General features: G+C 43.9%; 1 protein-coding gene across 3 annotated transcripts in view; it reads left to right on the forward strand.

The window, feature by feature from the left end:
• The first annotated feature begins 94 nt into the window (after positions 1 to 94).
• Positions 95 to 15350, forward strand: part of LOC306923507 (nuclear factor of activated T-cells, cytoplasmic 3-like) — a 25090-nt gene continuing 9834 nt past the window's right edge. The window contains exons 1-14 of one of the 3 annotated variants that reach the window (XM_079501657.1): positions 95 to 574; positions 5094 to 5319; positions 5942 to 6176; positions 6450 to 6559; positions 6986 to 7089; positions 7644 to 7968; positions 8274 to 8436; positions 8778 to 8977; positions 9740 to 9912; positions 10636 to 10776; positions 11071 to 11126; positions 11410 to 11764; positions 12746 to 13104; positions 14835 to 15048. In XM_079501657.1, coding sequence (XP_079357783.1) covers positions 463 to 574; positions 5094 to 5319; positions 5942 to 6176; positions 6450 to 6559; positions 6986 to 7089; positions 7644 to 7968; positions 8274 to 8436; positions 8778 to 8977; positions 9740 to 9912; positions 10636 to 10776; positions 11071 to 11126; positions 11410 to 11764; positions 12746 to 13104; positions 14835 to 15048 — 2773 coding nt within the window. In that variant the 5' untranslated portion in view covers positions 95 to 462. The remainder of the gene's footprint in view (positions 575 to 5093; positions 5320 to 5941; positions 6177 to 6449; positions 6560 to 6985; positions 7090 to 7643; positions 7969 to 8273; positions 8437 to 8777; positions 8978 to 9739; positions 9913 to 10635; positions 10777 to 11070; positions 11127 to 11409; positions 11765 to 12745; positions 13105 to 14834; positions 15049 to 15350) is intronic. The other 2 variants (XM_079501658.1, XM_079501659.1) reach the window with 2 other exon arrangements.

Below are 15350 nucleotides of genomic sequence, written 5' to 3' on the forward strand. Positions count from 1 at the left end.
AAAGTATTTAATTATGAATGCGTAGTTTTGGTAATTAAATAATACTTTATGATCCTCCCCACTCCCTCCCAGGCAGTCTGTCTAGTTTGCTGACGTCACGGGCAGGAGGACTGCTGCTGCTTTGTTTGTAACGTGGAAGTTACAGTGTATATCCTCTCCGCGGATTACTTTTAATCAACTTAATAACCCGTCATTAATTAATAACTTAACGCATAACGCATCGATTACATTCAACATCATAGAAATGCTGATGTCGCACGTGTAAGGCTACCAGATCGGGCTCGAAGCCGTCGTGTTGTGTGTTGGGTGTCATTTAACAACTTTGCTCCGGTGGATGGCCGCCAGATCGGACTTGTTGCGTCCGTGATCGTGACAAAAGTGTCCCGTATGGGTGTTGTGTTGGCCGGCTTGAGACGCGCGGCTGTCCCGGTGCTGTCGTCCTAGCAGCCACTATATAGTCCCATGACTACTGTAAACTGTAGCGGCAACGAGGAGCTGGACTTCAGACTCATTTTTGGAGAAGACGCGGCTCGACAGCCGCTAGTTGAGGCTGCGCCAGGCCCCAATGCTGCAGGTGAGGGAGACAGATCTGTTTATGTATGGGTTATTATTCATCTGTTGTATTTATACACTGTTCATTATTATCAGTGGTGGTAAGTACTCAGATGTTTTGCTTTAAGTAAAGGTAGCAATACCACAAACACTTACAAGTTAGTAAAAGGCCTGTGTTCCAAATGTTACTTGAGCCAAAGTACAAAAGTATTCGCATCAAAATATGTACAAGTGCCTGAGATGTAGTGGAGTAGAAGTAAAAGTACTGAACATTTGAAATACGATCCAGCAAAGTACGAAATTAAAATGCCTCAAATTCGAAGAACCGTAGGCTACTAGTTACTTTACACATGGAGACAGATCTGGATTATTAATCTGTTTTATTTATAGACTAGTTATATCCCTTCTGACGAGGTCGCCATCAGATTAATTGCGTTTCTCTCCTAAAGTTATTTTCTTCAGCGGTTAAAGTGCCATAAACTGAACTAAATACGTCTTATACAATTGCCATATCCATTGTAATTAAGTAAGTATTTATTAACAGTTTACAGAATTACAGTACATTTCAAGCACAATTCAATACAAAAACTGTTAACTGTGAGTGGACGACACCATAAACTACACTTGTTTACAAGAGGGTCTACCGCCTTTAAACTATAAACTAAATTCCTAAGTCATAGTTAAACTTCAAGTTAAGTTTAAATGGGGTGAGTGTTCAGGTGAATACGTGTTGCATTATAGATTGCAGAAGTGTCTTCTGCATGGTCCAGCGGCTCTATAGTAGGCTAAGGCTAGCTGGGTGGTTGTGCACAAATGAGAAACAAACCGAATGAAAGTTGACACCCAGCCTGTCAAAGCAGGGAAGTGTGGCTTTTACAAGTGTTGCTTCCTTGTTTTGTACCCGCCCTAACAGAACGGCCACAGTGCCCGACAGCAGCTGGCACTGTGGCTACAGTGCACTGGCTCTGACAGCACTCTAGTGCCCATTCGACCTGTATACAGGACAGGTCGAATGGGCACCTTACCTCAATGTTAAATTTCTTTACCCCAAAATGTAAAAAAAGAATGAATATAATAAATAAATGTATGCTTTGGAAAATGCAGGTCAGAAATAATTATAAAATAATATAAAGGTATCTACATGATTTGAATGTGCACAGTTACATCATTATCTTGTTTATGTCCATAATGGCTAGCTATCCACAGGTTTTGCAACAATTGAAGACCTTCATTAAAATGTCATTACAATTATGCATCCCCTCCTTTTATAAAATAAATGCATATATTACAAAAATTTACTCAGGTGCCCGCTATTCCTGATAGTTACCCTGGCAGCTGGCACGACCGCACTAGTGGCACTGCCCCCCAGGGACACACTGTTGCATCAGATAACACATTGACATTCATTACATTCATGGGTTTTTGCATACAAGTAAAGAGACCCATTTCATGTTCCCGTATCAAGGCACAATCAGCCGTCTCTCTGGGCCTTTTTGCATTTGGCATTCAGAGCAGGTGGGTGGGTGTCTGTGTTATGTGAACTGTGGTATTCATAGTGGGGTAGCTCTGCGGACAGCGGCCAGCATGTTGGCTACACAGTTTCTCAACCTGTGGGTTGGGGCTCACACGTAGGTCCTGTCACTCCTGTGAGAACATGGCCAGTTGGCCCCCAAATAATGGGTGAAACACTAAGATTTACTGATATGTTTTTACAAGCTAGAACACGATTGATTGATCATTAAAATAAACATGCTCTGAAAATGCATGCGGCCCACCTATCTGACCATGGCATCCTTCATATCAAGGACCCCCAAATGTAAATGGATTTGGCCTTGTGGAATGGACCTCATCTGATTATATGTTGTGCCAGGCAGTGCAGGGACCCTCGTACAAGATACAATGTGTTAAAAATGTCTCAAAGATTTTCCAAAAATGCCACTTGTTTTGTCCAGGGTATATCTTTTTAAAATGGCCAATGTGCTTGTACGTGCTATTTTCAAATAGCTGAAGTGATTTTGCTAGGGTGGTGGTGTTGGGCGGACCCTCTGAACCACTTGGACCCCCCCTGGGTGTCCCCGGAACTCATTTTGACAAACCACAGGGCTGCAGCAGCGATAGTGAGCTTGCTGAGTAGTTGTAGATATTCTGTTACGAAGGCAAGCCGATCCCCAGTCCGCCTACAGAAAGAATATACTGATGGATTCTTGTGGCATATGTTGGCACACAAAACAAATGACTGAGGACAATAGATGGCATTGATGTCGTGCCTATTTGTTTTCATGTTACTACTGTCTCAGCTGTCTGTTGGCTAATGGAACTTAAGGTCCAGGCCATGCAGGAACCCCAGGGGGTCCTCAGGGGGTTTCCAGCAGAATAGTGGTGTTTAGCTGTAGAAACACACGGCCCTCTTGCTCTATTTTGGTGTTTTCACTGTTTATTTTGGTAGACGGGAATGTTTTTCGACTTGTCTACAATAAACAGTAAAAACACCAAAATACAGCCAGAAGGCGGTGTGTTTCTGCAAGCTAAACACCACCTCACTACTCCACTGGCTGATAACTGCTGGCATACAGGGAAATGAGGGGTAAAACAAATATTTAATGTTATGTGAACACAGGGGAAAGTTACACTGTGCTATGCCTTTACGTGCAGTACTGAAGTAAATGTACTTAGTTACTTTCCACCACTGCTCATAAAGCTGCTGCAACCTGTGTAACCACAAATGAAAGTTTGCATTGCAAATGTTCGGCCCTCATAGGTTGTTTAATGGTTCACTTCTACTAGTACTGCAACATTAATTTAATGATTGTGAAGCGTCTTTTCTTTTTCTCTTCGACGCAGTAAAAAAAGTCCTTTTGCACACCTACGTCAAGGGACAGGTGCGTAAGAGTAGTCAACATGAGAAAAGCAATGCCAAATGCACACTGTCTTCACTTTGAGCAGAAATTGAATGATACTTTTATTCCATCAGACATTCATCCCAAGTTCTGAGTGACCGAAATGTATCATTAAACTTTCTGCGGACTCCTTTGCTTTTGTCAAACGAATCAACGCAAATAAAATGGAATGGATTTACTTCATAATCGGCTAAATATATTGGCATGATAAACCACTAGCCCTAGTTTTTACTTAATCTTGTGATGTAGTTGTAGCAAAAAAATCACACCTGTGTGAAGTGAGGGGTGCTCTTATCATACATCATATACATCACATTCCGTGCTCAACCAATCAAATCATCACAAATGTCATTCCGACCAATTACAATTTGCGTCTTCACTTTTGTCTTCAATGTTTTGTTACACAAAAAGCTGCGCATAGAAAGCATAGACATATAAAGGTAGACATAGAAAGGGACATAGAAAGCGTAGACATATAAAGGTAGACGCCTCGTCCAGCTCTGGAGGCGTCTCTCAACGGATGGCAACATGGAGGCAACGGGAGGCGATAGCGATGTGTGATTAATTGGCAAGCTTTCCTGAGATTCCTTGCGAAGCATAGCGGAAGCAAAACGAAAGAACGGTAGGGGACGTTGGGTAGACCAATCAGTAGCGCGTGCCTTCAAGATTCGGCTTGACTTCCTTCTCCCGTTGGATACGGGTCGCTTCAACAAACTGCAGCGGCCAATGAGGCATCTATACTTTTTTAATAACTATGATAGAAAGGGGCCAGCGCCCCTCAAAACTAGGACAACTACACAAACTGCGAAAATAGCCAATCTACACACTTGTGTTGTGAACCTTCTATTTTCACTATTTTTAAACATTTGAACATTTTGATTTATAGATTTGTTATTTAAATCAATTATTTTTTAATCATAAGCGATTAAATCAGTATGTTTTATTAACTGTTGCACTCCTGAACTCTTCTCAAAAAGCACAAGATGGTTATGAAGTCATAACATTTCACGAGTTCTACTCCCTGATCAGTAAGCCCATTAGCCAGGACCTACCTTACTACAACAAGGTCAGCATGTCACTCCAGCTCTGCTCCCAAACCCCGATAACTACCCCCACCCAGGTAGCAGGCCTGTCCCAAACCGCAATAACTACCCCCACCCAGGTAGTAGGCCTGTCCCAAACCACAATAACTACCCCTATCCATCCAGGTAGTAGGCCTGTCACAATTATTGCATCATCGCAATGATCGCAACTATGTGACATAATCAGTTTTGGTCGACTCGTCGTCAGTATCATCTCTCATCAATTAATATGTTGAACAACAGCGGAAATAGCCAATCTACAAGCTCACAATGAATGCAATGTGATGTAACTGCGTTGTGAGTTTGTAGGTCAGCGATTTCCACTACTGTTTGAAAGTTTAAGATTATTAAATGGATGGCCTGTTTTGGCCATAGTAGATTATTTGTTATGATATCAGTTTAGTGGAATTTCTGTTCTACAAAACCTATAAGGCAAACAGAAATGTAACTCTGATCAATATGCTCCAACATTCAATGCCCAAAGCACGATTAATCCCAATTATTTGTATGACATTAATCACCTAACTGAAATGACATGATCGTGACTTCTCTCTGCATCCAGGATATGGCGAAGTACAAGGGCCCCGGTACGTCTCTGTGGGGAACCTCAGATCATTTGATTGCCCCAGTATTCACATCACCAACAGCCATCCAGACACGGGCAGCTGCCAGGATGCCAAGGCGTCCGGCGGGGCAGAAAGCCAGGGCACCGAGCAGCAGACTTGGAACAGAGATAACCTCTATCTGTCTCTGGACCCCTACTACAGGGATGCTAATCTCAACCCAAGGTTAGCATAGTTTATTTTTTTTATTTTTTTATTTAATCTTGTTTTCATTTTTATTTATTTTATTTTCAATTTCAAGTTCATTTTTTTTTTGCTTTTTATGCAGATACATTTTTTGAATCTTTTGAAAAGGTGGTTTTAGGCACGTAGTTGGCACAGTTCTAGCCTAAATGTCTGTCCAGTGTCCACTGCCCACCACCGCAGAGGCTGGGGGTTCGAACATCTATTACGAACACAATTGGCCAGTGTTCGGGGGAGGGGTGTATTTGTCACTGCACGTACTCCTACGGGCTTGGGCGGCACCTGTCAGCAGGACTAAGGCTTTATGTCCTCTCGGTGCGGGCTCCTCACTGGCAGGTAGTAGGATACAAAAGCAGTGACAACACACAAATGTGTTGGGGAGAAAAGGGGGTGAAAAGAAAAGGTGGTTTAGTTTAGTTTTTATTACTTTTAATTGTAATATGGTCAGGTCAGGGGCGAGATTCGGCGAAGATTTTATTTAGTTGAAGTTACTCTTGTGAATTATACATAATACAGTATCGGTGAGTTATCGTCTTTTTGTAAAACCTAGTTATTCTTTACTTATTTCATTAGTTTGAGTTAATATCCCCGTCTCAACCCACAGCCCGGGCAGCAGCCTGTCGTCGCGTAGCTGGCTGTCGGACATCTCGTCCTGCGAGTCCTTCTCCCACGTGTACGACGACGTTGACGGGGAGCTGAACGAGGCGGCGGCTCGCTTCACGCTGTGCTCCTCGCACGGGACCATCCCCTCTCCTCTGCCCTCGCCGGGCTGCGGCGGAGGGGCGTTTGGCGTGGAGATCTGGCAGCAGCAGTACCAGCACACACTGGCCTTCACCCAGGTTATTATAGTTTTCAATTTGGGAAATATTTTGATAACGGGGCTTAAGTAGCAGAGCTAAATATTATGTATGAAAAAAAACTACGGATATTTTCTCTATGATTTCAGTCAGTTTGAGTTAGTTTTGTAAACACTATATAGTTTCAGTTACTGTAGTTATAGTTTGTCTTTTTTGTAAAGCCCTGTTTATTTTTATTTTTTCCCTTCATTCTTTTTAGCCAGTTCTAGTTTTTGTTAGATTTAGTTAAGTATAATAACCCTGGCGTTTACCTAGGCCCTCTCACCTCACCAGTCTCCCCGCCAGTCGCCCTGCCCGTCCCCACGCCACTCGCCACGCAACAGCGTCACCGAAGACAACTGGCTCAACCCACGGCCTACATCCAGGTCGGTGGTGGAAGGAGTACTCTGATTTCTCTTCTTAAAGTTGCATCATATAACTTGTTTTAGTGATCAAAATGTAATTTTGTCCAATCTGTATGGTAGAGTATACAGTACATACAGTAACAGTACATGTATGTATAACTGATAGGGGTGGGATGATTCACTTACGTCCCGATTCGATATCGATACCTAGAGTGCCCATTCCATTTATATTTCTATTCTTAACCCTTTTAGCGCCATCGCCGTAGATGTACGGCAAATGGAATTAATACGGCCCCCTGCCATTGGCGTAGATGTACGGCAATTGATCTTTTATAGTGGTTATGATAGATCGAGTCGTAATGGTAAATGGTGCATTTATATAGCGCTTGATTTCCAAAGCGCTTTACATAGATTGTAAAGTCCAGTTACTTTCCACCACTGGTCCAGGTCCAACTCCAGGCCTGCGTCCCCTTGTGGTAAGAGACGGCATTCCAGCGCTGACGGACGAGCACGCTCCCCCTCCCCTCACCACTCACCCAGCCCTACTCCAGGTGAGCACCGGCACTATTATTATACATATGGCAATTATTTGACGTACGGTAATCACTATTATTGTTGCTTTATTAGTCAGAATCATTTCCATTAATCTGTATTTTATCGTCACTAATTATATTGTGTTTTTCCGAAAATAAATGTATTCTACTTTATCATACTCCACGAAAGCATCAAAAGTCATGATGCATTTGAGCGTGTAGATCTGCTACTTTTTATTTTTTAACCCATTCTGGGCGGGAACCCCTTTGTGCCGCGCTACGAGCTTGTAGGTCTGCTATTTTTGAAAAATCATGAAAATGTGGCACAAATCCTCGAATATATATTTATATATAGAGCCAGTGTTTTTAACTCAAATCTTTGCTTCTGGGGCGTCCCTGGAACAACATATTTTCAGATGGGGGTCGGCGGCCAATTACATATGATCTTGGGGTGTCCTTGACATGGAAACATAGGTTTTTCAGAAAACTGTCAGGATTTAGAAGACATTTGTAGAATCGTTCCCAGGTCTAAATGGGTTAATATATATATAATTCCGTCATGATGAGGACAGGCCTGTCTCCAGGTCACTCTCCCAGAGGCAGCGTGACCGAGGACTCCTGGATCGGAAGCCCCACCCTGGGCCCCGTTCTCTATGGCTGCTATCCTGAGCTGGACGTTCCCTCCAAAACCAGGAGGACCACTAGTACTCAGCTGGCAGCGTTGTGTGGCCAGGGAGAGGAGCTGGGAGCGTCGCTGCCTTTCCTGGACTCACCGGGAGGAGGAGGAGGAGGAGGAGAGGCGTGTGTCCAACAGGATGCCGGTCTGGCTGAGCTGTTTATCCCGGTTCCCTCGTTCAGCTGGAACAAGCCCACACCTGGCACCACTCCCCTGTTCAGGTTGGTGGTTCTTGTGATTTTTCTTTCATCATCATTGGCAGAAGTAGAGGTTGTAGTTGTAGAAGTAGCTATCGTGTTTAGTATAAGACTATCTTCATTTTGTTTCTTTAATATTACCACTAGACCGATTTACTCCGGGACGACGCACATCAGAAACGATGCATCAACTGCTGTTGTTGTTGTTGATAACATTATGCATAGGCACAAATGGGAGACAGACAGATCTTGGGTACAGAATTGGCGCTCTGCGTTTGGTTTGACCAGCAAAAAGCTGCTCTAAGCCTTACGTCTTGTTTCCTCTTCAGGAGCTCATCGCTGCCCCCTCTGGACTGGCCCCTGCCCAGCCACTATGGCCCCTGTGAGCTGAAGATCGAGGTGCAGCCAAGAGCCCACCACAGGGCCCACTATGAGACGGAGGGGAGCCGGGGGTCTGTCAAGGCAGCTTCTGGAGGCCACCCTGTCGTCAAGGTCAGCGGTTCTCAAACATTTTTATGTCAAGGACCCCGCAAATTGATCACCGATTGCAACATTGCTGTTATGGTCGATAACCGTCATTTACTGATTCATTGTATAAAAAGTAAAAACAAGTTCAAATTTTGTACATTCTGACAAGCACAATATTGGCCCATATCCGAACAACTTTAATGTAAGTTGTCAACTCGTTGACCCCATGAGAGAAGACTTGTTAAGAGCTCTTAGCACGTCGTCGTGCTGTATGTGTGCCACATCACTAAAAGTAATATGATACCATTTAATTGAGAAGGCCACTGCCTGCCATAATGCAATGCAATGCTTGTGCTTGTTTACAGTTGAGTGGCTACAGTGCTCAGCCAGTCAACCTGCAGGTGTTCATAGGAACAGCTGACGAGAGATATCTGAGACCTCACGCCTTCTACCAAGTACACAGAGTCACTGGGAAAACCGTGTCCACTCTGTGCCTGGAGAAGACTGTAGGCATCACAAAGGCTCTAGAGATACCTCTTCTGCCAGAAAATGGCATGACGATCAGGTAATGTTTATTTTATTTTTGTTGTCGTACGATTTGTCACACACGTTACCACAGTGAAATTTGTTCTCCGCATTTTACCCATCTCTTGGAGCGGTGAGCCACAGGCAAGGAGCGGTGAGCTGAAGCCGTTCCCACGCTCTGGAATCATTTGATTAGTTGATTTGACCCCCCAATCCAACCCTTTGATGCTGAGTGCCAAGCAGGGAGGCATTAAGTCCCATTTTTACAGTCTTTGGTATGACCAGGCGGCGGCCGGGTGTCGAACCCCGGCCTCCCAGATTCAGGGCGGACACTCTAACTAACCACAAGGCCACTGTCTGGTCTGGTTGGTCATATGCATCCACAATTTACACTGTGATACAAATGGCTTGCACCTGTGAATTATATTCATTCTATTCATGTGATTAAAGCACAAGTACACTTTGGTAGAGGTTGTTGTGTAGTTATAGTGACATGATGTAACTAGTCCGATTGGCAAGACATCTTGCACCGTTGGTTATAAATTGACGTTCTACAGACATTTGTTTGCGGTGACCCAACAACCCTCCGGTGTTATGGGATAGGAGGATAGTATTCCAATAATACCGGTAGTCTCCTTATTCATTGACTTACATTGCATGGTGAAACGGCTCTCAAAGGCACTCTTTTAGCACATAAAAGAACACAAACAAAGCTGATTCTAACAATATATAACATTGGAGACAATGATGCTTTTATGAAAGAAAGCATGTCAACTAATTGAATGTATTTCTTGATCTTCAGCATTGACTGCGCAGGCATCCTGAAGCTGCGAAACTCGGACATCGAGCTGCGGAAAGGAGAGACAGACATTGGGCGGAAGAACACGCGCGCACGTGTGGTGTTTCGGGTCTACATCCCTCAGCCCGACGGCAAAGCCCTGTGTCTGCAAGCAGCTTCTGTCCCCATAGAATGCTGTGAGTTCATTTGGCTGCAATAGGCGATCTACAAGCTCATACCGCTTTACAAAGTGACACGTTGTGAGCTTGCAGATCGGCTCTTTTCGGTGAAGAGAGTTGGTGTAGACTAGGGAGACAAGGAGGGGGCCAAGTAGACCCCTGGGGTACACTGGTTAACGAGGTGATTAAAGGTGCTGTAAGGGGTATTCTTTTTTTTTTGCTTTTTTGCTTTCGCCTTTATTTTATATTTTTTATGAAGGGACAGACAGTAGGCTGACAGGAAATGGGGAGAGAGATGGGGGGAAGACATGCAGTAAAGGCCGTCGGGATTGGGAGTCGAACCCGCGGCACACTGCCAGACTGGATTACCAGCCAAGGTGCCTGGACCACTGAGCCATGGCCCAGGCCAATAAATAGTTTTTTGTTAACTCTATATTGTGATAGTAACCATTGCTATAGAGCCTATAGACTGTTCAGTAATGGGTCTCCCTGTCTATCAAGCTCTTTTATCAACGGGAAATACATTTACAGGTGGGTTTCCAATTTCATCCAAGAATGTATCAGACCAGGCAATGTTTTTTCCAATATTCTAATCATGTTTCTGCGTAATATAGTATAGCTTCAGCTTCCTGTTCTAGCTGACAGGAGTATCACCCAGTGTGGTCTTCTTCTGCTGTAGCCCAGATCTGGACCATGAGTGTTTAGACAAAGTATTGTGTACTAAATGATTTCCCCTTTCAGCCCAGCGTTCAGCTCTGGAGCTTCCCCAGGTAGATGGCTTCAGCCCATCTAGCTGTGCTGTTGACGGGGGGCCGGAGATGGTCATCACTGGCTCCAACCTGTCCCCTGAATCCAGGGTCATCTTTGTGGAGAAGGGTCCCGGTAAGACTGAGTGCATGCATTTACAGTACACTGACTTTTAAAATTAGTACTTTTTAACTGGTGGATATTTAGATTTTGGGATGAAGCTACCCTCGATCAGTCCATCAGGGAATGAGCAAGGCCACACAATCCTTGGTCAAAACCTCAATAATTTCGAGATCAGCATCGGGCCCAACCAAATCTTGTATTCAAGTTCTAGTCATTTTGAGGGTGAAGTATTGCTTTAATTTAAGCATGACAGTGTAATAATTTAGCTGAGAGGTAGCTGTGAGTAACTGTTTTCTTGTCCCTCAGATGGAAGAACGCAGTGGGAAGTAGATGTGAAAGCTATTCCTGAAAAGAGCAAAAGTGTAAGTTTACCAACATAACTAATGCATGTTGAATGAATTCCCTTTAGACTTTGTAAACAAGGCCAGAAAATTAACCTAAAATATAAAAAGTCATGACTGACATATTTAATTGCATTGTGAACTTGTAGATCTGCTATTTCCGCTTGATGTTTTGTGTGACGATGTAGTATGATTGATATGATGAAGTAGGAGTAGGGCATTCATTTATGGGGAAAAAACAAAAACTGGATATAAATATGGAGATATTATGTAAAATTGTGACATCCTTCTTTGTGTGTTTCAGTGCAGCATCGTGGTGGAGATCCCCCCGTACCACAACAATAAGAGCACCAGCGCAGCACAGGTCCACTTCTACGTGTCCAACGGCAGAAGGAAAAGGAGCCTAACTCAGAGCTTCACGTACTTGGCGGGCGCCACTGCGGCGCCGTTCTGCTTCGTCCCTGCCGGTGTCCGCGGCGCTGCCGGAGCTCCGCTGATAAAGCAGGAGCGCTGTGAATTGGACTACATGCCGGCCCATAATCCACCTGGCGTCTATTCAATGATGGTGGCTCAGCTGCCCTCCCCCGACCGAGCCTTCTGTCCTGACAGGCCGCTCTACGATTACCCGGCTTCACCGCAGCCGGCATATTCACCTGCACGTGAGAACTTTTTTTTTTTTTTTTCGCACAAAGGCCCTGTGTGCCACATGTGTGTCATTATTCTAGTGCTGCTGCATCTTATGTAGCTTATCATCGCTGTCGGGTAGAACACATATCTTTGAGTTTTTTTTGTAAGTTAACACCCTGCTTTATAAGCTAAATGGTGCATTTATATAACGCTTTATTTTATCCAAAGTGCTTTACATAGATTGTGAATTACATTCACCCATTCACACACACACATTCATACACAGATGGCGGAGGAAACCATGCAAGGCACCAACCTTCACATCGGGAGCAATTAGGGGTTCAGAGTCGACACTAAATCGGGAGGAGTCCGGGATACGAACTGTGAATGTCACGCTTTCCCTTCCGACCGCTCTACCGGCCACTCTACCCCCGAGACACTGCTGCCCTGCACTAATCATACTACAGCGTCACGCAAAAGCATCAAAAGTAGCAGATCTGCAAGCTTGAACTGCGGTGCGACACGTTTTGACGTTTTTTATCTAAAAGATTTCGACCTCACTTTGTCAATCACTTTTACCCACTGCCTCTGAACGTTTTGTCTGTTATTCATGTTTGTTTTCTTTTTCGGACAAGGTTTGATCTTTTCTGTATATTGCAGTGTTTTTGAGGCAGCAGCATACAGAAACACAATTTATCAATGGGACAATCGAGGATCGAGAGGGTGTTGTTTTTATATGGCAGCAATATAGCAAAGCTTCAAACTGGGCCAATTAAATAATTATCAGCAGGTGAAATTCTCCTCGCTCATAACAATCTCAGAATCTTTTTGTGTTAACCACCCAATCAGCTTGATGACTATTCTGTTATGTCCTGCCTGCGAGATGTTCCGAATGTTATACGCATATAACTATTTACAGATTCAATATACATATACGGACTTCAGGGGGCAAGATTATTAGTTTACATCTATAAACCTGACATATGACAATAATGTTCTGATTTCTCTTTTAGGTTCTTCTCCACTTGGGTACAACTCTCACCTTCTGCGTGGCTTTGGTCCTGACGTGGCGGGACAGCCGCGGATAAACACTATGCAAACCTTAGACCTCGGACTGGCCTCACAGACCATGCCCTCGCCCAAAACTGTGCCTTACAACCACCAGTCCAGTTCTCCCGTAAGATCGTCTGTTGTCCCGGCCACTCGGTCTGAACACCAGAGTGGTCCTCTCAGGCCTGATCAGCACCACCACCCTGCCCCGGTCTGTTCCATCACCAGCCATCCCATAGCACGCTTCCCCCAAACGGGCCGCTGCGAGTCCCTCTCCACCTCGGAGTCAACCAGCTTGCACCTCTCAGCTCCTCAAACCAAGGTTATTATAGTTTTGTCTTTGTCATTATTATGTTTTCTTTATCGTTTTGAGTTTGTGTTATCAATGACAGTTTAGTTTCCGTTAGTATTTAAAGCAGGTTCGCTAGTTTAGTTATTAAAACCTATAGTCATGAAGTTCTGGGTTTTCCCAGAATACAGATGGTGGGGTTAAAGAATAAGATTGTGGATACAAAGTGGCTGAAATGATCTCCCTTTCAGTTCAGTCACCCGGGAGAGCCCCAGAGTAGAGGCGCTGCTCCTTCACCTGGCAAGGAGCCAGTTTAGGTGGTTTGGGCATCTAGTAAGGATGCCTCCTGAGTGTCCCTAGGGAGGTCCTGGGAGGAGGCCCCAGGCAGACCAAGGACCAGATGGGGGATTATGGAGTCTATTTCCGTCCATGCAAAACCCCTTATCCCTAAACTTCTTTGTTTTTTTTATATATATTTTTTGAATAGTTACAATTTAGGCATTTAGCAGACGCTCTTAATCCAGAGCAATTTACATTAAGCAATAACAAAAACGAATAACAAAAGCATGGCATACATCACATATATAAAAAGTAGTTATCATGACTCAAGCGTAAACTAAGAACGTAACAGTGGAGTATCTATGTGAACTATACATACTATACTATATTATATATTATACATGTGTACTATAAAGTGCTATGACTACATAAAAACGGCGGAAGATTGGGAGTGAGGCTGCAGTTCTGACTGTGATGGGAAGTGCATTCCATAGTTTTGGAGCCAGAAGGGAGAAAGGTTTGGGACGTGTGGAGCGTTGTCCCGGTGTTTTTAGTGAAGGTACCTCCAGCTTCCCTGCGTTGGCTGATCTGAGTGCGCGGGAGGGTTTGTATGGTACGATCATACTTGTGAGATATGGGGGAGCCAAGTTCAACTAAACTAACCGATCTACATGACACGTTGTGAGCTTGTAGATTGGCTATTTGAACTATTTAAAAATGTTTTTCAAAATGGTAAAAAGAAAAGGCAAAGTAGTTTACGGATAAGGGGTTTAGCATGGATGAAAATAGAGCCCATAGGGCTCTGTTTTTGCAACGCTGCCCGCAAGTCAGCTGCTGTCCGAAAATTAGTATCACTCCTATACACACCTATGCATAATGTAACCGGTAGTGGAGGTGTTTTAGGGATTTAGACAGGTGACCAAAATAGCCACTTTAGTAGGGGAACACCCCTTTCCCAATGCTAAATCCCCAAATAGTGGCTTTAGAAAGCTCAGACAAATCTGGAGCTCTCTGCTGGAATTGTTGCCCTCATCCCCCGACTCTGGATAAACAGTCGAAGATGGTATGGTTTAGTTTTAGTATAGTTCTTATTAGGTTTAGTGTTAGTTTTAGTTGTTGTAGGGAATAACATTCAACAACTTCAGAAAATAGCAGATCTACAAGCTCGAGTTGTGACGCTTGTGAGTGAGCTTCTGATGTAGATTGGCTATTTTCACTATTTTTGAAGATATTGACAACAGGGATTTTGTTTTGTTTTGTAAACACAGTTTCAGTTAGTTATTATTATTATTATTATTATTATTATGATCATTTATTTTGTAAAGCCTCATTTACATTTTTATTTCAGTTAACTCAAATGTTTTCTCAATTCAAGTTTCCGTTATTTTGTTAAGTAGGCCTATTAGTTCACTATAAGAACCAAGCCTCCTCTTGACCCTAGCCTCATTTACCAGCCTTTTTGTTTCATAATTATCCCGACCCAGGCCGCCGCCTCCTCCCCCCAGAAGCCTCAGGCCTGCTCTCCTGGATCTCCAAGGAGAGCCCTCCACCTCAGCTGTGTGGACCCCCAGAAGCAGCATGCGTCGGCACCCCACTCCCTGTTCTCCAGCTCTGGAGATGTGGTCGGCATCAAGCAGGAACCAGACGAGCTGCCACACCAGGCCTGTATGGGCCTCCAGGAGATTACGCTGGATGACGGTACGTTTGTAGGCATTGGTGTCACGATCCTGAGATTTTATACGTTGGTCAGTCAGTCCCTGACTGACCAACTAGCAGTCTCTTTCTGCCTTGTGCCGCCCTGGTTCCGCCTTGTTTATGTTGAATTTGCTAAAGCATCTTTTTTGGAAAAAACTAAAAACAAATGATATGCCATTGCCCAGTCACTATGCTGCACCTGTGATGTATTTACTGACACCAACTTTAAAATAAGAATTGAGTGTACACAATATCAATACGAAGCAACTGAAAAACACCTTATTTCAATGGTAGTGGATGGAGAG

The sequence above is a fragment of the Electrona antarctica genome (assembly GCF_951216825.1).
Source record: "Electrona antarctica genome assembly, chromosome: 5".
NCBI classification, from domain to species: Eukaryota; Metazoa; Chordata; class Actinopteri; order Myctophiformes; family Myctophidae; genus Electrona; species Electrona antarctica.